At 46.5% G+C, this 24744-nt stretch overlaps 1 protein-coding gene across 7 annotated transcripts in view; it reads left to right on the forward strand.

Moving 5' to 3' along the window:
* Positions 1 to 24744, forward strand: part of EML1 (EMAP like 1) — a 150753-nt gene that overhangs the window by 103140 nt on the left and 22869 nt on the right. For 4 of the 7 annotated variants that reach the window (XR_004348664.1, XM_032624245.1, XM_032624248.1 and 1 more), the window contains 12 exons: positions 4295 to 4323; positions 7678 to 7807; positions 8387 to 8536; positions 9307 to 9376; positions 11076 to 11186; positions 12043 to 12138; positions 13685 to 13819; positions 14551 to 14650; positions 16183 to 16337; positions 18536 to 18661; positions 18916 to 19047; positions 21896 to 21963. Coding sequence is in view for 6 of the 7 variants with exons in the window: in XM_032624245.1 (XP_032480136.1) it covers positions 4295 to 4323; positions 7678 to 7807; positions 8387 to 8536; positions 9307 to 9376; positions 11076 to 11186; positions 12043 to 12138; positions 13685 to 13819; positions 14551 to 14650; positions 16183 to 16337; positions 18536 to 18661; positions 18916 to 19047; positions 21896 to 21963 (1302 nt within the window). In the remaining variant the exon portion in view is untranslated. Of the gene's footprint in view, positions 1 to 4294; positions 4324 to 7677; positions 7808 to 8386; positions 8537 to 9306; positions 9377 to 11072; positions 11187 to 12042; positions 12139 to 13684; positions 13820 to 14550; positions 14651 to 16182; positions 16338 to 18535; positions 18662 to 18915; positions 19048 to 21895; positions 21964 to 24744 lie in introns of all 7 variants that reach the window. The other 3 variants (XM_032624243.1, XM_032624246.1, XM_032624247.1) reach the window with 3 other exon arrangements.

A 24744-nucleotide genomic window follows, 5' to 3' on the forward strand; every position in this document is an offset into this window, starting at 1 on the left:
CTCGATCAGACCTTATTAATCATTTTGTAAAGCAAGTATCTCTGCTCGGAAGCATTTGGCCACTGTCAGTCTGCCCTAATTCCCGTCTCCAGAGCTCCCTGTTACATGCGTCACCCATGTGTCGGAGACCAGCTTTCAGGACCTTGGGGTAAATTAGTAACAGATACGAACGTGCTAAGCGCGGATCCCACTGCAGAGGAGCAGTGCAGGGAATACTCGTTGCATCTGAGTCTGAACAAGTTCTTGGCTGGACTCTCCCCCTTACAAACACCCAGCCCACAGTGAGTCATCTGAATGATATCAGATGAAGGGGAAACAGCCGCTTCTGACAGTCCCGGCAACCAGAGTCCACAGTGAACGTTTTCGGGGATAACATGTGACTTAGGTGATTATAGCTGCTTTGTGGTGTGAGCTCACAGCTCCGGGTGGGAGTTTTTCTTTGGGCCAACTGTCTGGTTTCCTCCTGCTGCCTCTAGATCCAGCTACTGGTCTGGTGAAGGCTCCAGGCTTCCTCGCGTCCTCCGTGACCCCCAGGTACTGCTTCTTGTTAGAAGAGTCCTTAGGAGAGTCTCCCGAACCTTCCAGCTTTAGGGAGTGTACAGCCAAGCTCTTTCAGCAAATCTCCCTCCTGCCAAAAACAGAGCAGTAAAAAGACCCGCACTGGATTGCACCATGGTTCATTTTGGAGATATTGGGCCCAGCAGCCTGAGGCCGGAATAGCCAAGAGATGAGCGTTTGCTTGCCAGAAGGGAAATCCTTTCTCTCCTCTGGACTTACTTCAGTCCTGGGCTTCAGGGTGGGGAACATCTGCACTGACTCCAGACTCGGATAGGGATGGATGGAGCCTCATTCTGGTCCCAGAGTTTATTCACTCTCCCCCCCCCCGCCCCCAGGAACCACACCCTGGTGGCAGAGGCAGTGCCAAGTCCCCCACTTCAGTTTTCCATTTAGCCCATTTAAGGAATGGGTGCCCAGGGACAAATTACACCACACCTTGAGAGGCAGTCATCTCCCGTTCCAAGTGAGTTCACAGCCCGAGCGTGTTTCCAGCGTGCTGGGTCTGAAGGGCCCACTCTCAGCTCTATCGATGGCGAGTTCAAGATCGGACAGGTGATTGGCGCACGGCTGCCATTAACTGATTTTGACCTGGGGCCACAGCATCTTTAACTTTGGATCATCGTCATCACATGTTCTGTGGGTTTGCCCTTCTATCAATAGTTGGGAAGATTTATTGTCATTTTATAGGTTTGTATTTATAAGACGTGCATGTGTGAGTTGGAATAGTACCTTTTCCCAGGCTTTTTGCCTTTCAGGAGGGTGGTATGTGGGCAGGAATCGTGGGTTCTAAAGTAAGTATAGTATATTTTTCTATAAAAATTGAACTTTCTAAAATAACGAAGCCTAGCGATAGTATGTTTTCTAAATACAATACCTGTATACCCGAAAGGTAATGCATAGTTTAGAGCAAGGTGTAAAGAACTATGAGAACTTCAGTACCTGGTACCTCTCAGTGACCTTTAGCTGTTAACACTCAGCTACCTTTTTCTGGTCTTTTAACGGATCTTTCATCCATCTTCTTATGGTGCTTCAACATCAGAATTCCACTGGCTTCCCTATATTTGAAGTTCAGATTCCCCTATGGATGTTCTCTTTCTAAGAGGAACATAATCTGTAATTGCTCTCTTCTATCTCTAGGGAGGGTTCCAGATTGCTTATGTCTGTTTCATGGACTTGGCATCTTTCTGCTTTTGTGATCAAAGTCATGATGGAAAAATAACATTCCTGTCTTCTGATTCCCCGCCTGGCTTACCTAACCAGTAGGTTTGCTTTGTAGTCTTCTGTTTTAGCTTCTCCTCTTGTGTCCTTGCCCTGCCTATGAATCTAATAAGATATAAAAGTTGCAGTTAAGACTTACGCTTCTGCTTAGAAAATCACAAGAGTGTCACTCCCGCCAACGACGAGAACAAGCCAGGTGAGCCCACCGTGGAGCCGAGGTCACCGAGTGATATGACGAACTCCAGCCCCAAAAGTGACAAGCTCCTCTTAGGAGGGACTGCCCTGGCCACCGTGATCTTTGGCAGAGCTGCAGGAAGAGGAGGAATGGTTGTAAGAAGAAAGGAGCTGACAGCTTGTAGAATCCTGAGAGGCCGAGTGGTGTAGAACTCTCGGGAGCCCCAGGCACAAGGGGAACCTTCACACACACGCACCCCTTTTCCACAGACCTTCGGTGAGCTTGTGACAGAGCCTGGGAGCAGGACAGGAGTTCTGAAGACACCCTTTCTGAGCCCAGGCATGGCACCTGCCAAGGGCCCAGCCTACGGACCGGGAGGGATGCTCCACACCGGGCCTTGTGTGGGTCCCACCCCGAAGGAGGGACGAAGATGCTGAGAGGGGGCCCTGGAGGGGCTACATGCCGTGATGGCGCAGTAAAGGCTGAGGACTGACCGGGAGGACAGCGAGAGGTGCCAGGCGCCAGGAAGTACCGGCTACCTTGGGGTAGGTGGGGGGCAGCAGGGCCGCTGGGACAGCCCCCAGCCCCCTGGCCAGACGCACACCCACGGGGCCAGCTGGGATCAGAGGCAGGGAGGGCTCCAGACCTTACCAGCTTCCAGGCAGCAGCTGAAGACTGTTACAGGCCCCGGGACGCGGTCGTGAACAAAGATCTCTGCCCTCCTGCGCTTCTGGGGAGAGAGATTAATACAGATAAAGCCAGGCGGGCCGTGGTGAGCAGGACCGAGGAGGCCGCAGAGTGGAGCATCGAAGAAGGCCTCTCTGGGTGCCTCTGAGTACACGCCCGGCCGTGCGCTCTCCAGGGCGGTGGGAAGCTGGGGTCCACACCGGGCTTGGGAGCTGCTGGCCCAGTCTCGGGACAGCAGGGACAGAGTGTCTGGAAGTCTGTGACTGAGGGGAGAGACAGGAGGATGAGATCGGAAAAATGTCGGGGTCCACAGAGGTTGCTGTGGGCCTTCAGGGCTGATGGAAGTTAGGCTTTTGTGTTAAAAGGTGTGCGGGGCCTGCAGAGTACTATTTTCAGTGACCAGCGGTTCGCATGCAGAAATCTCAGCCCATAGCAGATCCACCTACTTGAAACAGAGTAAACCACTCTTAAAGCATCAGTAAAGAGTTTCCCGCCATCTACTCATAAAATTATCTGAAAATCAAGGCCGTTAATAAATAATATCATTTATTACATCATGGGATTAGAGGTAGTTTTTACTGGTGGTGTTTCTCAATGTATTTCAAGTTTAAAATGAAGGAGAAAAGTAACATTAGGACCGTATCTGCTCCAGTATGTGTTTTTCAGCATGTATGCACAAAAAATGTAGGCGCCTCTGCAGGCTGACAGTTCTCCCAGCCCTCGTTGGGGCGGGTTTCGTTTATTTACTGTGTCTTTTCCACATCTTAAAGTGGTTGGTACTCTGGTGGGGTGGGGGTACCTTGGAAGACGGCATGGACGTCGGAGTCTCACAGGCTTGGCTTCAAGCACTGGCTCTGTGTTTGAACGGGACGCACTTCCTGCCGTGCTTGGGAGTCCCTTCCCTTGTCTGGCACGAGGTGACAGTCTTCCCACAGGCGGCTGTCAGGTTGTCACGGGGAGGGCTGTGCCCTCCTGCACTTGGGGGGACTCCCCATGCAGGCTCTTCCTGTGGGAGGATTGCCCCTAGGGATGACCTCAGTCCCTGGTGGTGTGAACTTGAACACGGTGGGGTTCTGGTTTCCCAGGTGCAGTCATGGGGGGGTCTCGGCCTGGCCAAGGCCCACAGTGGGGATCCCCACATGTCCCAGGATGTGGCCACACCCTGACATTCCTTATTCTTCCCTCCTTTCTCCCACCCCTTCATCTTCCCCCCGCCCACCCCGTACCCATCCCTGCTGGGAGCTGGGCGCTAAAAGCTCTCTCCCCAAAGCCCCTGTGACAGGAGTTTGCTAGTTTTAAGTAAGTTCTTCAGATAATCTGCCAGAAGAGCGTGGAGAAGGAAAACAAACCTTTCTACACATTTAGGCAGGGCTGTTCCCGTCGTGATGAACCACATGTTTTCCGTCTCCAAACCTTTATCTGCTCTCATAAAAAGCACATCTTTGGTGACAAAGTCGGGATTGTCGTCTCTGGCACCTGGTTTTGGACACCTTTGCTTACGTTCCTCCTCTTTGCAGTTACATGGTTTTGTTTTTCTTTTTAACAGCATCCGTGTGACAAACTGCGGCAGCTAGTGGGGTGTGGGGTCTTCTGTGAATGAGACTAACCACCACCCCCAGCCTCCCTTTACAAACTGGTTTGGTTTTATCTCCACAGCAAACCCAAGGAGCCGGTCTTCAGCGCAGGTAAGGCTGATTGAATGTTGGTGCGGGCGCCCCTCAGTCACCTCAGGACTTGAGGGGCGATAAGAAGTAGTTATTCAGGGGCAGCTGGGATGGGCAGAACATGGGGGTCCGTGTGGCAGGACTGGGGGCTGAGCGCTCACTGTCAGCCTGTACCTGGGGGTCTGATGGCTCACGTCATACAGAGACCACCCAGAAAATGGTCATAAAGACTAAACCCTTTACTCACCCCCTTTAAACCGATTCAAGATACATCAATAAGGAGGAAGAGTGAGATGCCATTATACTGAAACAAAAGTTCTAGGTTAGAAGACTCCTGTTGCCTTTGTTATCTCTTCCTTACTAATGGGGCTCCCCCCCCATCATCAACATTTACATTTCTCTGGAGGGGAAAGTTTCTGATGCATCCAGTTATAACTTTGTCTAAAAGCAACTTTTTTTTTCTTTTTCTGCCTTTGATTTCCTAAACTGCAAACTAATAGTTCATATATATCTTTCTATATGTCTTTTCTAACACATTTTATAATAAGGGAGCTGCTATTTTGAGAATAGTAACCTTATTTGAAAGTGTGTTTAAAAACGCAAAATCATTGACAAGTGTGCAACGAGTTAAATAAATTCATTTAATTTTCCAAAGGTTTTTGTTCCCCTTAAGTGCACAATTGAAACATGAAAGTCGGACTTTCCTATTTATCCGCATGTGCTTCAGTATTCATTTCGTTTCCAAGAAGCATGAAATTACTCACTGAAAATGTAATCGCCCTAAGCCTGCAGAGCTAGGTCTGGAGTGCACTTGTCAGAATCCCCGAAATGTGTCCAGGTTTTTCTAGCAGGGGGCCGGGAGCCTCTCGGCCTGAGGGCTCGGGAGTGCTCCCGGGCAGGCCAGTCACTCTTGCAGTGCCCCATCGTCTCTTTACCCAGCACTTCTGTCTCTGTCTCCGAAATCACAAGGGAAACGCCGGGTGACACACTGCAAAGGTAGGCGGCATTTCTGAAACCTCATAGCTCTCTGAGCAAAGCTGTGACCCAGGCTGCAGAAACTCTTTTCATACAGGCCAACAGATAGTCTCCTTGTATGAAAATGTTTTTGTGATGCAAACCACTTACTTTGATTTCGTTGGAAGTTAAAAGCATTCCTGAGCATTTACTTGGGTGGGTTTTAATGAGTAGCTATAAATTGGATCTTGATTGATTATTGGCTGATTATAGGAACTCTTTTGAAAATCTGTATGCACCTTAAGAGAGCTATAGGGCAACCCCTGGATGCCCCACTGTTTGAAACCTGCACTGCTGCTGGCCGCTCCCTCTAGCACCTTTGGGTTTGGTGGGTGTGTGCTCTTATCCTAATATGCCTGAAAAAAACCCCCCAAAAACCAAAAAAACCCCAAAAAACAACATTGCTTTCCCTTGCTGCGTTTTTTATTTTAGTTGTAGAATGTCTGACTTACCAGTACAAAACAGTGCCAAGGCTAACTCCAGCGCTTTTTCACCCCGTCCAGTGATGTAGAACTGCCCAGTGAGCAAACCTCCATCGTAAGGACTTTACCAGCACATAACAACCATATACTCAAGTAGATGTTTCACTTACGTTGATCATATACAGCCATACTAGGCTTCTTGTGTGTGCTGTGGGATGGCATTATATTCCCTTTATTCTGAATCTGCATTCCGTGATTCCCCTTACAAAGAGAATTAACGGAATCGCTTGTCACTTAAGCTGTCACACCCACCCCTCCTTGTCCCCGTTCTGTCGGTCTGCTGGGTGCTTTTAGGGTCTGCAGTTGAGGTAGCCACACTGTCTGATGAGCTGAGACTTGGGTGAGGGATTAAGGAAGGGAAGAGGTCAGCTGAGGCGAGCATGGGTAGAGGCACGGACTGGTGTGCAGGTGGCAGAGAGAGAGAAGGTTCCACGGGGTGGGGGGTAGCTGTGGCCAGTGAGGTCATGCATGGGAATAGCGGGGCAGGGCAGTTAGAGCTTTGGGTCCAGCAGGTAAGAGAGTGGAAGAAGGATTCTGAATCCATTGTGGGCCTTGACAGGTTTGGCAGCAGTATCTAAGATGACCTGGGGGGGCGGTGAGGGGGGTCGATAAGAAAGCCTGCAGTGCTGTGGGCCTCAGATGGGCTAGTCCCGGCGGAGCTGGGGAGGCGGATCACAGAACAGAGCAACTAGCACGCTGTATGCAGGAGTGAAGAGTGTATCACATGCATGCATTTATGACCTGAATTTTACGCACACCATAACATGAAAGTGGGACGGCCTCTCAACTTCCAGGCAGTGTTGCATGTGGCATTGTTTGCAAATCCTTAGGAATAAGACTTACAAAACTAATTTGTAAATTAGTTTGTAATGTGGTACTTACGACACTATAATTACTTTATGACTTCCTCAGCAATTTCCTCTCTGCGGAGGATTTTTCTGTCGAGTGATGTACAGATATCCGTGGTACCAACTGCCCAATTTAAATGCCATTAAGACCCAGTCCTTTGATCTGCAGTGAAGCATCAGAATGCAGTGAGTTCTGAATTAGAACAGAATTCATCAAGAGCTCACAAGACGTTTTCTTTGGTCTCATTATATCCTGAAAACTGTAGCCAGAAAACCCGAAGTCGTTTACTTTTTAGAAGTCCAGGAGCGGTCCCTTGTCAATATGTTATTGGGTTTTACTTTCATCCCTATAATTTATCAAAACACCATAAGTTATTTTGTTATTAAAAGTGTTTGTTTAAGAAAGGTTCATTTCCCAGTTTCTCTCTCTAATGGGTCTTTTGTTCTCTGGTTTTCTATTTCTAGCTTTTCTTTGAGCATTTTCCTCTTGCATGCATCCTAGCATGTACTCCTGCTGATTTTGTGTTCTTTACACTTGAAAGAAGTGTCCAGTGTAAAAGATACATAAAGACACATTTTTACATTACGCTATAACGCACCAATTTAAATATTGAAAGATATTTTATGAATTTTGATACTGAAATTGTATATACGTTGAACTCAATAAAGAATTTAAGTGGATTTCTTGTGTTAGTTGTAATTTTTTTTGGGGGGTGGCATTTTTCCCCCTCCTGATGATGAAACGTAAGCACTAAAATCTCTCATGGAAAATAATTGTTGGAATCCAGTTCTTTCCTGCCTTTTACAATTTCTTACATTACTTAAGTAAGCAGAATGTCAAAGGCAAACAAGATGACAAATTTTGTTTCAAACCGTTTGTGTTTTAGGTAGTTTTCCCTAGGACTTTAACCAGGAATGACATAAAGGGCAAAGTTTCCGCTTTCCCATTGAAAGGCTAGAGAAAATATAACCTTTTCTCAGGTACGCTGGGGCACTGAGGTATCCTACTGACCTCTTTGTTCTTTTCATAGAAGAAGGATATGTAAAAATGTTTCTTCGTGGACGCCCTGTTACCATGCACATGCCCAAAGATCAAGTGGATTCTTACAGTTTGGAAGCAAAAGTAGAACTACCAACGAAGAGACTTAAGCTGGAATGGGTGTATCCTTTATTCATTGATTAAGCCTTAACACGAAGTAATCAGTCGATGAATGCTTTTATCGAAATTCAGCTGTAGAAAATCATGTAACTAAACCGTGCTGGCACAAAGTTTTTAAACCCAAAGAAAGAAAGAGGGGTACCCTGGAAGGAAAGACTAGCATTGCCCCCTCAGCCAAGTAGGGACTTGGCCAACCTTGGGGCCTAACTTCAAGTTAACACCGACTAATTAAAGAAGGAACATGAGGATGAACCCAGTACTAAATGAAGGAAATACAGTATATGGCTTATATTAAATGGACATGTAGCACAGGTATAATACCCTTTACAAAAAAGAAAACGAAAAAGCTCCCACAAAATCTAAGCCACAAAAATCTGAGTCAGCCGTATGACTAGCGTTCTTGAAATAAAGCTGCTGGAGCCTTCACGGTATGAGATTTGGGAACGTGAACGAGCTTCCAAGAAGAAAAAAATGAAAGACAAGAAAATAGAGCACGTGAAAGAGTTGGGTTTTTATTTTATTTTACTTTATTTTTTACTTTTGAAAAACATATTTTTTATTTTGTCTTGACGTACACGAAGCTATGGGTACAGGGGTCGAGACTGTCGTAACAACCTGTACTTGCTTCCAACGGGCGAGACTGTGTATTTCATCGCATCCGTGGTCGTGCTGTACAGTGTGGAGGAGCAGCTTCAGAGGCATTACACGGGCCATAATGATGACGTGAAGTGGTGAGTCCTCAAAACTGGGATTCCTCTGACACCTGTGGGAAGAGCATTGGCAGAAAGGGTTCAGTGATGGGATGTAACTAAAGAGAAAGAAAGGGATCTGAGAAAAGAGGATCTTTGGGGAAAACTCTTCTTTGTGTTCTGGGTAGCCTACTCTCTAAGACACCTTTTTAGTTTTCTATCCTTATAACACATCATCTTAACCAACCATGTTACCTAAACAAATAGCTCTAACAGACCCCTATCTGGAGGCCTTCTCGTGCTAACGGCTTCTAATTTGGGTCTTTATTTTTTAATAAAAATGTTTTGCCTCATGTGTATGTCTGGGTCTGCTATTCCTATAATTCATTTATACCTTTGGTAGCGATTTTATGTATGTGGAAAAGATGATGGATGAATAGATGGATTTATGTATTTCTATTTATCCTGACTCCCTGGTCAGTTATTAAAATGCTGTTGGAAAAAGATGATGCTTTTGCTATTTGATAATACTCAAATGACTTCTTAATAAAGATTGTATAGTAATGAAGTGGTTCTGAGATTGAAATGGTATTTCCCAAGCAGAGGGTGCTTTTTCTTTGAATTTGAAAATTCTCTATAGATAAAGGAATTAAGATGAAATGAAATGAGGTGCTTAGAGAATTTATCATGACTGTAAGAAGTCAGGCACTGTGTATATCTTACTTTTACATTTTTAACCAGATTATATTTGATCAAGGGAAGAGTGAAGCTTACCTTTAAAGGGTAGATGTTTTTTAAATATCTCTTTTTAGCCTTGCAGTTCATCCTGATAGGATCACGATAGCCACAGGACAAGTTGCAGGCACATCTAAGGATGGAAAAGTGAGTTATATTTTAATATTTTTGTAATGAACTGGTAACACAAAATAATTTTCTGAAAATTTTGCTGACGCATGAGCCTGCCTAGATATAAAATGTCTGAGTACTTCTTAATCCCTCATTTGAATTTTTTATTGCAAATTAAAGTTCTTACGCTGACTTTACAAACCCCTTGAGCTCACCTTAGTTTCAGCTAATTTTTAAATAGCATCGTTCTTGCCTAAGAATCCATTAACTCTGAAGTCACTTATTTACACACATGATAAACATTAAAATGTTAAGTACACATTTAATAAGCAAAGTTAAAATCATAATAAATAATCATTTGAATTTGGGGCACGTTGCCTCTTCAGTGAATTTAAGACACCCTCTGCCATGAATTCCCTGTAATCATGACTTCAACCCATGGAATTTGTGTCTGGGTGTAATCTATAAGGGCTGCTGGGAGGATTTTAGCACAAATTTTGTAAGCACTTCAGCAAGACTTCAGTTTGTATTTTAAGGAATCAGAGAAGGAGCTAGTAGAACTTGACAAATAGGACAACTCAAAACTGGCTTCCACGTACTTATTTACCACAATCTGTGGTCATTGTCATGTCTTATCCAAAACTTCTTGTAACTTTTCTGATGTCCATTTTTGTATAGCATTGTGTATCCATGCACAATGTATGATCTGAAACTAATTACATTAAGTTCTTCCATTTTTATCATGAGTGCTACCACTTTTCAGAAAATATTTTAATAACATCAAATTTTAAATATTTATGCTATTTTCCATTAAAATCCTATACTTGAAAGGAGGTAACAGGAACAGTGGAAATCAGACTACTATTCTGTAAACACAGAGGGAACAGGGTCTTCATCTTCTTTTTCTTTTTTTTAACTGTTAAATGATCTTTAAAAGTTATTTGAAATTAGTAGTAAATCATTTGTTCCTCCCCTCTAGTGGATTAACTGTGTATTTCAGTTTCTGGCCTTGAAATTGAATCAGAACCTTAGAGCCAGAGAAAATGTCATAGCTATCTGAACCATCCCTTTGCATTTACAAGTGGAGGAGTCTGGAGAGGCCGAGGGACTGTCTGAGGACGCCCAGCTACTTAGAGACGAGTCCAACCTAGAACCTACTTCACCCATCTACGGGGTACAATGCTAGTCCTTTTCTTGATAAACCTGCTGGTTATCCTGTGATGCTTTCTTCTATTAAGGAAGAGAAAAATTAACATAGTTGAGAGGGTTTTGAACTAATCATAACAATTCTAAATTTTCGTTTGCATACAATCAATTTCCTGTGGGGCCCAAGGATGTTAAGCTCTTAATACCGTTGGTGGCAACCATCATGATGAATTGAACCACGTTTGATCCTTAGTAACGATACAGACTTTGCAAGGAAAACCCTTAAATGAGACTCCATTTTCTTCATCATTTTTCATTTTTAAAACTCAGACGCATTCGATATGCAAATGAGAATATCACTTCCTGTGGTATAGTTATCAATAACGGGCTCTCCTAAAGTTAAATTGGCCCCAAGAACCACGACCTCTGGGAGAGATTGGGAATGTTTTATTTATTTTAAAAAGCAGAGTCCTCAAATGCATTTAAAAAAATTTTTTTTTGACAACATTAAAGTATCCTCATAATTTCAAGGTAAAGATAAACTTGTAGACGCGGCACGGTGGGTGACTCTGCGTTGTTTTCCAAGCAGCAGTTGCCCCCAAACGTGCGCATCTGGGATTCCGTGACGCTGAATACGCTGCACGTCATCGGAATCGGGTTTTTTGACCGAGCCGTCACCTGTATCGCATTCTCAAAATCCGTAAGTACGAGCCCTGTGGGTATTGCAGCCTCTGTCCACAGTGAGGAGAGAATCAGCTCAAGGCTGAAGAGGGAGAGAGTTAACACGCCCGTAACTGCCCAGGTGTATGTACAGATTTGGACTCTGAAACCTCCCGCATCCCAGGTCCCCTCATTCAGAGGTCGCACGCGCCGCCTCGGCGACACACGCTCCCAATCAGACGTTTCCACGGTGGCGAGAAGAGGCCCTGCAGCCACACTGTCTTCAGGCTCCTGGAGCAGTCTTGCCTGCTCTGGCCTTGAATTTCCCCTGCCTGTCTGTGCGGTCCCCAGCCGGCCTGGCTCGCTGCCTGGCCATAAGCAGGGGCAGGATGGACCTCGTGGTCTCCCAGCTTCCTCAGGATATGCTCGTTCAACAGAGCCACCCTTTAAAGCACTTGTTCAGCCAGTTCAGAAACATGCATGCGTTCACATCAATACACCGCGCGCCTCACCCCCAGTGCCCCCTCCCCTTGTACGGCCTTGCGGTAACCTGGTCATCGCTCAGCGCAGACCTGTGCCCTGGAGCCGCAGATGCCTTCTCCTCCAGGGCGGGGGCTCTGCGGCCCCTAGGAGGCTGGTTCTAACAGAACCAGTGGTGAAGCGCACCCCCCGACCCCTCCCTCCCGCTCCTGTCCCTTGTCACCCCACATCCCCCTGCTCCCACTGTCTGTGTGCCCGAGTCATAAGTAGGTCTCGACGGTGGTGGGTAAATATTCTTTAATGAAGATGTAGCGGACTCTTTATAAAAAATAAAATTATGTTCCTTTTTAATCACTCTCAACCTAGTTTATTCTCAAATGTAGTCTTCCTGTGAACACCTTTTTTTTTTTTTCCAGAATGGAGGAAGCAACCTCTGTGCCGTGGATGACTCCAATGACCACGTGCTGTCTGTGTGGGACTGGCAGAAGGAAGAGAGGCTGGCGGATGTCAAGGTCTCTCTCCAAGCCTCATGTTGGGCTATGCTGTCCTTTTCCCATGTGGAGCCTTCCCCTGCTGGCCCCTGGCCAGCTTTCTGTGTCTCGGTGGGCTGTGGGCTCCGTCCCCGCCACGGCCCCTAGGCAGGACCCCTTCACCAAGAAGCCCTTGGGCCCCCACCCCTCCCCCCATTCCCAAGGCCTGGTAGGGTTTCTTCTTCTCATCACAGCGTCTGTAAGGGTTTTCCTTCCTCCTTTTACAGTCACCACCCTTTTAATTCGCTCCGTCGCTCATTTGCTCGCGTTCTCTCTATCATCCACAAATGCCGAGTGTCCCCTTTGCACACACGTGCCGAGGAGACACTGGCGCGATGGTGACAAGTGAGATGTGCCTGCTGCCCAGCGGGAGGGCCAGGCAGGGAGCAGGGGCACGAGGAGGGCGGCACAGCCAGCACGGGGCTTGTCCCGAGCTGAGTGGACTCCGGAATGGGGTCCTCCCAGCGGGGCTCTTTCTGCTGTGGGACCCACTGGACTTTCCTTATGTCAGTGTACCTTCCTTGAGCTTTCTTATGCTTTCCTCCTGTTAAAACCATGGTTGGACCTATTTTTATAGAACTGACTTCAGATTTCTCACCCTGGCATCCATTAACCATAGATCACCTGACTTACCTAAGATTAGCATCACCACTGGACCACCTGACTTACCTAAGATTAGCATCACCACTGGATCACTTTACCTACCTAACATTAGGAGCACCATTGGATCACCCCACTTACATAACTTTCTCTCTTGTTTGTGTGTGGGATGCAGACCCTGTGTTCTAATAAGGCATTAAATAACTATTTTTATGCTGTAGCTATGCCTTCTAATAGTCTGCTCAAGTATTTAAGTTCTTGCCATGTCGCCGGGTTGGAAGCAGTCAGAGCAAGTTATTGTCCGGGTTTAAGAATGTATAACTGAATTATCAAGCACAAAGAGCCATCAGGGTCCGATTCATGGGACCAGGGTGCAAGTCGTGGAAATCAAGATAGCAGGGTGAGGGTGGTGAAGTGGTACCCAAAGAGCCAGATCCTCTACTGGATTCCAGGCTTGGTCGGCAAACCACCGGCAGAGTCCTGGGGATCCGTATCAGGAGGGACTCCCCAGACAAGCAGGGCAGCCGAAGTGGGCCAGGAGCGATGGAGCCGAATACGATCCAGACGCCGGGGCCCTTCCAATCACTCAATGGCGAAGAACCTGCAATTCTTAATTCCCCGGCCGCCCCTTCAGCCAGAGCTCACTGTGTGCCTGCTGTGTCCCAGTTCCTGTGAGTCCCCATACGGAAGGATGACCTCGTGGCCCCATCCTCAGGGCTCAGTGCAGTGGGGGAGACAGACGAGGAGGAGAGGAGTCAGCACGCACAGACACAAGTTCAGTGATTCCAAAAGACGAATTCAGTGGGAGAAAATACCAAGAGGCCTAGTGCTTACCTTGATGAATTATTTATTTGTGGTTCAGATTGTATTTATTTTCTTAAGTGTCTTAAGAGACTTGAGACATTTGATTCTCCTGTTTTGCACCAAGTGTTCTAATGAAGCTGTATTTGCTGCGGATTTCCACCCCACGGACACGAATATAATTGTTACCTGTGGAAAGTCCCATCTCTACTTTTGGACACTAGAAGGAAGCTCCCTTATTAAGAAGCAAGGATTATTCGAGGTAAAGTGAAATTGCATCTGTCGTTTTATTTTTCACTGAGGGTACTTGCGGTCACCTAGCTTTTAAGGAAGCTTCGAGGCATCCCAGTCCTAGAATTTGTTTTAATTGGCAAATGCTGGGGTGTCGTGATAAAGACTGTTCCTGGAGATCCCTGGCAGAGTTGGGGAGCCCCTCGTGTCTCATAGATAACACTGGTGATGCTGAGAAGGAAGGGTCAACACAGGCAGAAGCACCAGGAAAGGATGCCCAGGGGCTGGGCCCTCGCTGAGGCCTGCTGGCTGCAAAGAGCAAGGAAGAAGGCGCCCAGGAGACCCCAGTGGGACTCTGCAGAGAGCGATGGGCAGTCTCTGTGCCATTTAGTCCAGCATCTGCGGGCCTTGTGAGAGCACCAGGAGGGCACCTGCTGCCCTGTGGGCCCAGAGGCTGAGCTAGAGGATGCCAGGCCCATCCTTCAGGCCGTAGTCACGGCAACACGGCCCCTTAGCCTCTCCAACACGTTGCCTCCTCTGCTCGAACTGCCTTCAACCTGATAAGTAGCAGAAATCTCTTTATTTTAGAGCAGATAATCTCAGGGCATAAGTTACATAATGGTGGATAAGAATGAAAGGTACACAGTGTGGTAACAGAAGCTGACACTATCCAGCTTGGGGTGACTGTGCTTCTAGATGGTATTAATACAAACAAAAGGATGTCTTGATTGTATATACGTATTCTTTTAAAATATTCTGCAGAAGCAAGAAAAGCCAAAGTTTGTCCTCTGTGTGACATTTTCTGAAAATGGTGACACCATCACCGGAGATTCAAGTGGCAACATCCTGGTATGGGGAAAAGGTAACACGTGATTCCTCCCAAAGCAGACATTTCTGGGTGATGTTATAAGTATGAAGCCAAACGTGGCTCCTGTAAGAATTGTCTGTTAATGTCATTTCCAGGTTTTCTATTCGATTCCAAGGTTCATAGGTACATACGTGCATGTGTGCGGGTGTAACTTGGAACCAAAACACTGGGACTGAGGAAAATGAGACTAGTAAGCTGTGGACTTCTGTCGCTCTAAAAGGCTCTTTAAGCCCAAGACATTATAATGGAGCTAATAGCTTATTTAGGAGATCTGATAACAACTTATAATGATGAAATCATCAAAGACTGTTTATTTAGCTCTACAGTATTTAACTTCTCTGGTCCACATAGTGCCTGGCAGACATTGACTGAGTACTGTCTGAGGCAGCATGCTGGATGCTGAGCATACATACGAGTCAGGTGGGCATCCCCGCTGTCAGTGGGCAAACAGCGTGGTAAGGAGGTCTCCTTACTCAGAAACATTTATTTGGTCAAGTTCAATGAGCATTTATTTATTTACTTTAAATTATTTCTTTATTTATTTACTGATTATTTATTTTGGCTGCACTGGGTCTTAGATGCGGCATGCGGACTTCTTAGTTGCGGCATGCAGGATCTAGTTGCCCGACCAGGGATCAAACCCGGGCCCCCTGCATTGGGAGCTCGGCGTCTTAACCCACTGGACCACCAGGGAAGTTCTTCAGTGAGCACTTATGAGTGCTTACCATGTGCCAGGAAAAAAGGGAAAATGCACTATCCCTGTCCTCAAGGATCTTAGTATTTGAGTTGGGGGTGAAGGTGAAAACAGACCCGTCAGTGTAATTTCAGAGTAATATGGTGACCTTTGTAGTATCCCTGCTACTCTGGGTGCCATGGACTCTATGTATACATCAGTTCATTCCACCCTTAGAACAATCCCGTAGGATAAGCAGTAGCCCCATTACACCAAGGGGGAAACTGAGACAGAGCAGTTAAGTCACTTGTCCAGAGACACACAGCTCATTTCTCAGCCACATGTAGTCTGGCTGTACTCTTCACACACTATGCTTCGTGTTAGCATGTTGTCCTTAATTATTTTTTTCTTAGTTTATTTTATTGAAGTATAGTTGATTTACAACGTGTTAATTTCTGCCATACGGCAAGGAGATTCAGTTATACATATACATATATATCCTTTTTCATATTCTTTTCCATTATGGTTTATCACAGGATATTGAATATAGTTCCCTGTGCTATACGGTAGGACCTTGTTGTTTACCCATCCTGTATATAATAGTTTGTATCTGCTATTCCCAAACTCCCAGTCTGTCCCTCCCCCCAACCCCCTCCCCCTGTTTTCCTTAATTATAAAGTAATTCAGTTCATGCTTGTCTGGTGCTCTGGGAACTTCTAGAAAGTGGTTCCTTGATAGAGTCACACTGCAATGATGTTCTAACCGACAGTATCGTATTTTAAAACAAAAATGAAAAGAGATGGGCAGAGGTGAGCCTTTGACGATGTCCTCAGCTTGGTCTTGCTGTGTTTAGGTACGAATCGAATAAGCTACGCAGTTCAAGGGGCCCACGAGGGCGGTATTTTTGCACTTTGTATGTTGAGGGACGGCACGCTGGTGTCGGGAGGAGGGAAAGACCGGAAGCTCATTTCTTGGGATGGAAACTACCAGAAACTTCATAAAACCGAGGTAAGACAGCAAGTCATGCTATTGACATTCGTTTTGAACGTTAAACTGTTATACTGACCAGTTTCCTTGTTAGTTTGAAATCTTCAGCTTACCGTTTTGAGAATTGTTTAGATAAAATTTTCCTAAACGGGGTAGTATTTTACTAAACTCACGAAGGCAGTTTAAGTACTAAAAGGGAATTAGGTTTATAAACTGTGAGGTGGTCACGTTTCACATCTAGAATATTTTTATCAAAGACCCAATCTCACTTTTCCAAGGGAACATTTATCCACGTTTTGATTAATCGTTAAAACGTTTCTTCTCTTTTCACTTTAATTTCCATCGTGTTACTTTGGAGACATTTTCACTTTGAACTAGTGTTTGCTGAGTATTTACGTTGTGCGTGGCTGAGTGCCAACACCATCTCTAGAGCTCTGACCCCTTTTGGCATCTCTTTCACCTCCTTATTACCTGGTTAGCAGACCTGGACTCCAACAGGAGCCGGAGGCAAGAAATTCAATATTCCTTGTACACACTCACTGAATTTTCTCTCCCCCAGGCCCTGGGAAATTATGAGCAGACAGATATCAAGGTCGGCATCAATCCGAAGGTTGAGTTTCTTCCTCTCTAGCATAACATGGACACCTTGTAGAACTTTTCCAACTTCTAAGTGAGATGAACACAGCACAGTTACATCAGGGAGCAGCGTGGCATGGTGCTCTGACAGTATGAGAATTTGGTTTTGTTGATTCCTGCTCTTCATATAGGAAGGCCTGGGCTTCCCTGGTGGCGCAGTGGTTGAGAGTCCGCCTGCCAATTCAGGGGACGCGGGTTCGTGCCCCGGTCCGGGAAGATCCCACATGCCGCAGAGCGGCTGGGCCCATGAGCCGTGGCCACTGAGCCTGCGCGTCCGGAGCCTGTGCTCCGCAACGGGAGAGGCCACAGCAGCGAGAGGCCCGCGTACCGCAGAACTGATTTCTGAGTTTTTGAAATCACTTTCCTTTCATGGAGACTTTGATTGCAGTAGCATTTTTTTATAATAAGATTTGACCAGCATTTGATGAACCCAAGTTACATTATAATCATAACAAATACTCCAAAGTCTCACCTAGTTTTATAGAAGATACTCATCATTTTTAAGTACCTATAAGTCCTCTTCATTAGCATGGATTGTTATCCACTTTTCTCCAGTCTGTGCTAACAAAGCGCGCTGGAAGTAGACAGTTTGTATGAGAACAGGCTGCACCTCACCGTCCCAGAACCGCAGTGCCTGGAATCCACCCCAGGCTTTCACTGCGATTTTCTGTTCTTTTTATAAAGTGCAAGAACCTCTGTTTATTTTATCATAGCAAATTGTTCTTGGCTGGTGTATTTTGAAATTATTTTTATTAACACTTAGATAATCGTATATGTTTGCCAACATGAGAAGTGGATTTCAAAACTAAATGAAGTCGCCAAAGGATTTATCCTTTTAAGTTATAAAAAATGTTTAGGAACTCTTATTACAGCAGATTACATATTCTTTACTTTCCAAATTTTACCTGGTTCTGCTATCAGAAGTCATAACAAGAGTAAACTACTCAGTTGTATTTCTTATTTTTATATTTTGTCAAGACAAAAATGTTTTATTCTTTGTTTTTTAAACAACCTTACTGGGCTTCCCTGGTGGCGCAGTGGTTAAGAATCCACCTGCCAATGCAGGGGACGTGGGTTCGAGCCCTGGTCCGGGCAGATCCCACATGCTGCAGAGCAACTAAGCCCGTGCGCCACAACTACTGAGCCTGCGCTCTAGAGCCCATGAGCCACAACTGCTGAGCTCGTGAGCCACAACTAGTGAAGCCCGCGCACCTAGAGCCCGTGCTCCACAGCAAGAGAAGCCACTTCAATGAGAAGGCCGCGCACTGCAACAAAGAGTAGCCCTCGCTCACCTCAACTAGAGAAAGCCCGTGCGCAGCAATGAAGACCCAATGCAACCAAAAATAAATAAATGTATAAAAAAGAAAAAGAAACCTTACTATTGCTGATTTTTTTTTAGGTATATTAAATGTTTGGAGTTTAAATGTAAGATTTGGGATCATTCACTCAAGTACTTTCTCTCTCTCCATAGCACATGCATGTGTGTATGTCATTGTGATAGGAGCTGTCATCATGATAAATAAACAAGTATTTTGAATGATGGAGCTAAGAATTTAATGACATTTGAAATCTTTTCAATGCAGATTCCAGAACAGTTTGGTCCCATACGGACAGTGGCTGAGGGGAAAGGCGATGTGATCTTGATAGGCACCACCAGAAACTTTGTTCTACAGGGCACACTGTCCGGAGACTTCACACCCATCACTCAGGTACGCGCCAGCTCAGCCAGCCCACCAAACACATTCATTCTGTGCAATAGTAGAACATAAGACAGAGTTACAAAGAGGAGATTTTTCCTGTGTTTTATACTAACATCACCTTCCTCGGCTTCAGTCAGCGAGGAAGAAAAACAGATGGGAGAAATTCCAGAGTGTGCAATAAGCCATGGTTCATGGTCCCGCAGGGCTCCTGGGTGTTGGCTGTAATATTTCAGAGAGCTTCTGTTTGTCTCGGTTCTTTGCAGGGTCACACTGATGAGCTCTGGGGACTGGCCATCCATGCCTCAAAACCTCAGTTCTTGACCTGTGGACATGACAGGCACGCCACCCTGTGGGACGCTGTTGGTCACCGGCCTGTCTGGAACAAAATAATAGAGGTAGACATGCATGTTATATTCCATCTTTCTTATAAAAATTCATCTGGAACATGTTGATTTTTTTTTTTTGCATGAGATTAATAGTGATATAAATTCGTCCCAAAGCAAATGTCACTTACTTTATCTCCTTCAAATTGCACTGCTTTAAACATTGCCTCAAGTGGTCTCATCCGTGTAATTCGGAAGTTTGCTGTTGCATTTTTGGACAGCAAGTGAGCCTTTCCGAGTTGGTTGCTGGGTTTCCCAAGTGCAATCTCTTCTGGCTTAAAGGCTGAAAAACCCTCGTTATGAGCCTGCATTCTATTTACAGAGTACCTTTTGAATGAGGATTTATTAACTATTCTAACAGCGTACAGTTTAATTTATCTCTGCGCTTTGAGTCTGGTGGTAAAGTTTAAAGTCAGCATGTCTGTGACCTTTGCAAACGGAACTCCAGTTGTACATCAGAGTGCTGAAGTATCCTTTCCCTACATACCACACAGCAGTGTCTGCACTTATCGAGCACTGTTTGCATACCAAGCATTGTACATGTATTATCCTTAATCCTTGCAGCAGCCTTGCAGGTTGAAGTTTTTTACCCTGATTTTATTGATTAGGAAATTGAAGCTTAGGTAAGTCAATAGCTCACCAAGGTCCCTGAATCCATGATGGAGCCAGTGTTCACCCCCAGCTCAATCTGACTCCCAAAGTCAGGGTCTCCTGCCACATCTTACTGTAGTGAGTGAAATACACCTCCCATCTTACTTATGCCCTTAATGACACATCCAGCCCCAGGCAAGGGGTTGCCCCTCTGTAGACCCCACACGTCCTCCTTTCGGCCCCCGCAGAGTTGCCAGCATTTCCTGATGTGCTGGGTCCGTGTTTTGGCCCTCCTGCCCTTCGCTTATTTTAATAAATAAATTTATTTATTTATTTAATTTTGGCTGCGTTGGGTCTTCGTTGCTGCACGCTGGCTTTCTCCAGTTGCGGCAAGCGGGGGCTACTTGTTGCGGTGCATGGGTTTCTCATTGCGGTGGCTTCTCTTGTTGCAGAGCACGGGCTCTAGGCGCACGGGCTTCAGTAGTTGTGGCACACGGGCTCAGTAGTTGTGGCTCGCAGGCTCAGTAGTTGTGGCACACGGGCTTAGTTGTTCTGTGACATGTGGGATCTTCCCGGACCAGGGCTCGAACCCATGTCCCCTACATTGGCAGGCGGATTCTTAACCACTGCACCACCAGGGAAGCCCCTGCCCTTTGCTTTTGGAGAAGGTCTGTAAGAGACTGGAGCTGGCTGGTCACTGGGGGAGCTGAGATGACAGGCCTGGGGGTGACACCGCCACCAGAGGGCAGAACGGGAGTGGCCCAGGTGGCAGGGCATAGCTACAGGAAGTGGCGTCCCATGTCGTGACCGTCCCCTGGTGAGGGCTTGGAGGATCAGATGGAATGGCGAATACATGAAGGGCTGGTGCAGAGCTGACAGCCACTGATGCAGCAGGGACAGTGATGGTCCAGGAGAGCAGCCTTCCCTGCGGCCTCCGTCTACACGGCAGTCTGGCCGAAAGCAATGCCGGTTACTCCATCACCAGCCTGGCATCAGGGCACGGGCGCCAAACTGGAGCCCAGAAAGATCTGCAGTTCCGTAGCTTCTTTACCCACTGGCCACTAGACAGAAACACTCAAGTGTCTTCATCTCAAAAATGTTATGAGCCTCAAATCAACTAGGCAGTAAAGCCTCAGGTGCACATATTTCCGTCTGTGTGTCGGTGGAGGCCCTGAGCTTAATCACAGCTCCCGCATCGCAATAACGTCATCAGTCCCTGAAGAGTTTCTCTCTGGTCTCTCTCTTTTTTTTCGGGTTCTCCAGTGGTACCTCCGTGCCTCTTTCCATTTCCAGGGCTCCTGTTTTCTTGGTCTTCCTGTGATTAATCTCTTCTCACTTCAGTTCGTCCTGAGCACTCCTACCAAGTGATCTAAGACATAGATTTGATCACGTCGTTCTTTTTAGTGAAAGGAAACAGTTATTCTCACTGTGTTTTTCCTGGTAATCACAGCCCTTGACGTGGCAGTGCAGCCCACATTACTAGCATCCTCCATATGCTTTCCCGTTCCCCACCCTGTAAACCCGCTGACTCTACCTGCCATTCCTCAAACATGCCCCAAACTGTGTTGCTTCTACCTCCTTGACCATATTTTTGTCCCCTTAACACTCGATCCAAAAAAAAATATTGGTGTGTCCACGTCCGCCTTCACCTATACCGGAAGGCCCTAGTCAAAGGCTTCCGGCACCGGCGTGCCTCGGCCCAGCTTCCCCGTCTCACTTCACCTAATGCTCCCTCTCCAGCTCCTTTTAGCTCTCTCATCAGTCTCCTTCCACCTTGTTAGGAACAAACACGTACGTGTCCCACTAGAGCCAAACCCGGAATGTGCCCTGCTCATCTTGAGGTCCGTCTAGGGCTACCGTGGTGTCTTGCACCCAGTGGGGGGCGTTTACCCAGTATCGACCTGATGGCATTGGGTGCAGGGGTCGTAATTCCAGACAGACGGAGCACAGGCTTCCCACTCAGCATGGGGGTCAACTGAAGGAACTTCCAAGACCTGGAGGAAGAGCGTGTCTTTGTTGGTCTGTCATCCGATTACTGTAGCTGTGAAAGGATATAAGACAGAAAGAGAAAAATTATAAGAGGATAAAAATTTAGTATTATTGAGACATGACCTTCATTAAAGTAGGAAAATGTTTTCCTTTCTGGAGAGAACAGAGATTTTTTAACTGGGGCCACGTAGCCCTAAGGGATTACAGCTGTGCTTGTGTGTGTTTTATGTGATCGCACTGTGTCTGGCCATCAATTTACACTTCCTTTACAATGTTTTAGGATCCAGCTCAGTCTTCTGGTTTTCATCCTTCAGGGTCTGTGGTTGCAGTCGGAACACTGACTGGGAGGTAAGTGCATGTCAGCATGGCTTGTGCTTTCAAAGTTCCTGGGAAAGAGGCTTGTTGTCTGTGTTTCCCCAGCGACAGGCACAGGGTAGCTCTTGGCTGCCTCTCTGAGCTCCTAATGACTTGCCGGGAATTAAGTCCGAACTCGAAAGTGAAACCTGAGGCAGTGGCCCTTCACGTTTTGGACTTCGGGAAAAGCCGAGGGAAGCTGTGGACCCCTCTCCCAGAAGAGGCCCCAGCTCCATACACACAGGATTGTGGGGCTTCTCAGCTTTGGAATGGGGCAACAAAGCATTTCAAAGCACTGCGAATTTTAAATGCTTTTTCTTGCTGCCCTGTCAGACTTAGAGAAACTGCCCAGATCCTGAGCCTCATGTTGGATTCAGCCAATACTTATTTGCCAAAGCGTCTCTGATATGCGAGGCACTAGCTCTGCGCTTGAATCCCAGCTTCACCATTTAGCCGCAGTGTGTCTCTGAGCCAGTTACATGACCTCTCTGAGTTTGTTTCTTCCTCTGTAAATTGTGACGATATATCTGCCTGGCCGTACGCTGATGACTGAGGGAGACAATGGATGAAGCAGCTCCTGGGGTCACCTGGCAGGCGATTTCGGTGGTTATTATTATATCACTGTTTCATAAGATTCGATTATACTTTTCTATTGTTCGTCATAGTATCTACGCGTATTATAGCTTAATTCATATACCATTGGTGATCTCCTCCTCTCTAAAGAGCGTACCACTTATGGAGAGGGAAGTGGGGAGGAGCAGCACGGGGGTAGGGGAGTAAGAGGTGCAAACTATTAGGTATACAGTAAGCTACAAGGTTGCATTGTACACCATGGGGAATATAGCCAATATTTTATAATAACTATAAATGGAGTGTAAGCTTTAAAAATCGTGAATCACTACATTGTACTCTTGTAACTTATAAAATATTGTACAGCAACTATGCTTCAAAAAAAAGAATACCACTTAGATTCTGTTGCTAGGAACTTAGAGTATGTATAAAGAAAGAGTAACCATTTATAAGTCATAGGTGGCAACATCTTAAGAGTTGGGCACCTTGTATCCAACAGAATCCTTCGTGGAAATGTTTGCACACACACACACACACACACACACACACACACACACACTCACACACACTCCTTTGACCTCTCCTAGAGACAATGAAGCTTCCAACTCAGCAGGCTCTGATAAACGGCTGCCAACCAGTTACTGCCGTCAGCTACGTGCTGAGTCCGTGTGGCAGGACAGGGTATGGGACAGTGCCAGCTGCTCAGAATCACAGACAGTGCCCTGTAGGAGGAAGAGAGATGGAACATGCAACCTAATCCTTCCCCTCTGTTTATGCCTCCCCCACCCCTGGTCCTGGTACCAGGCTTAGCTCTCGATGGGGCAGTGTAACACGATGTTTCAAAGGCACAGCCCAGACAACCCGGTCTCTGCTTCTTCTATTCTGACCTCTGTTAAAGTTAAATAGCACAGGGACTTCCCTGGTGGCGCAGTGGTTAAGAATCCGCCTGCCAATGCAGGGGACACGGGTTCGAGCCCTGGTCTGGGAAGATCCCACATGCTGCGGAGCAACTAAGCCCATGCGCCACAACTACTGAGCCTGCACTCTAGAGCCCGTGAGCCACAACTACTGAGCCCGCGCGCCACAACTACTGAAGCCCGCACGCCTAGAGCCTGTGCTCTGCAACAAGAGAAGCCACCGCAACGAGAAGCCTGCGCGCTGCAATGAAGAGTAGCCCCCGCTCGCTGCAACTAGAGAAAGCCCACATGCAGCAACGAAGACCCCAGGCAGCCAAAAATAAATTAATTAAATTTATATATTTTTTTAAAAGTTAAATAGCACACATTAAAGGTAAATGGTTGTTAAAGATGCAAGGAAGCAAAGCTGAGATGCCAAATCCAGATGTCAGGGGTCAGCCAGTCCCCTTGAGTGGTGCCGATTAGGGCCCTGAGTGGATAGTGACTCTGGCTCGATGGACACGCTGATGGATGTGTGTCATCAAGGTTTGAAACGGCAGCAGCAGGGAGTCCACATTCCTTTTCATCCCTGAAAACACTGGGGTCCCACTCACTGCCACTACTTGAGAACACATGGGCAGGAGAGTTCAGTCTTCTCGCCATTTAACAAACATTGACCTAGTACCGTGTCCTGATTAGATGATTCGGAGCACTTCCGTGTCCATTATAATTTGACCGATTGGACGCTGGGCCTGCAAAGTCATTCTGGGCCTTTATTCCCGTTTTACAGTTGGGGAAACCGAGCCCAGAGAGGCTAAATTCAAAGGCCAGTCCTCTACTCGCCCTTCTGCCATTCTCTGGGTCATTTCTTTCACCCAGCTCGTTGCACACCCGCATCACAGAAGGTCAGGTGCTGGCCCAGCTCTGCTTGCAGCAGCCCTGGAGGTTGTCCCGGCCCCATCCTCCTGTACCCATCCTGCCTTGCCCTGGGCCAGGTCTCTGGGTGAGCGTGTGCAGTGGCCCCTTTGCTGCTTCCTCTGGCCACAGGCTGGAGGTAGGTGTTGGTTCATCTTCCCTGCCCAGGGCTTTCTCTCCTTTAATGTGTAAGTGACAAAACTCAAACACCAGGGAACCCTGCCATAGCATCAGTAACTGAATCATTTCCCATAGTACCCAGTTTGCTGCTCCTATCTTTAGGAACTGCTCATATGTAGGAAATTTTCTTTAAATGAAAGCTGGGAATAAGAATTCTTATTAAGCAAATACAGAGCATTTTTAAGCTCTTAGGTTAATTTTTTTTAATAGCCTT

This window comes from Phocoena sinus, chromosome 2 (assembly GCF_008692025.1).
Source record: "Phocoena sinus isolate mPhoSin1 chromosome 2, mPhoSin1.pri, whole genome shotgun sequence".
NCBI lineage: Eukaryota > Metazoa > Chordata > Mammalia > Artiodactyla > Phocoenidae > Phocoena > Phocoena sinus.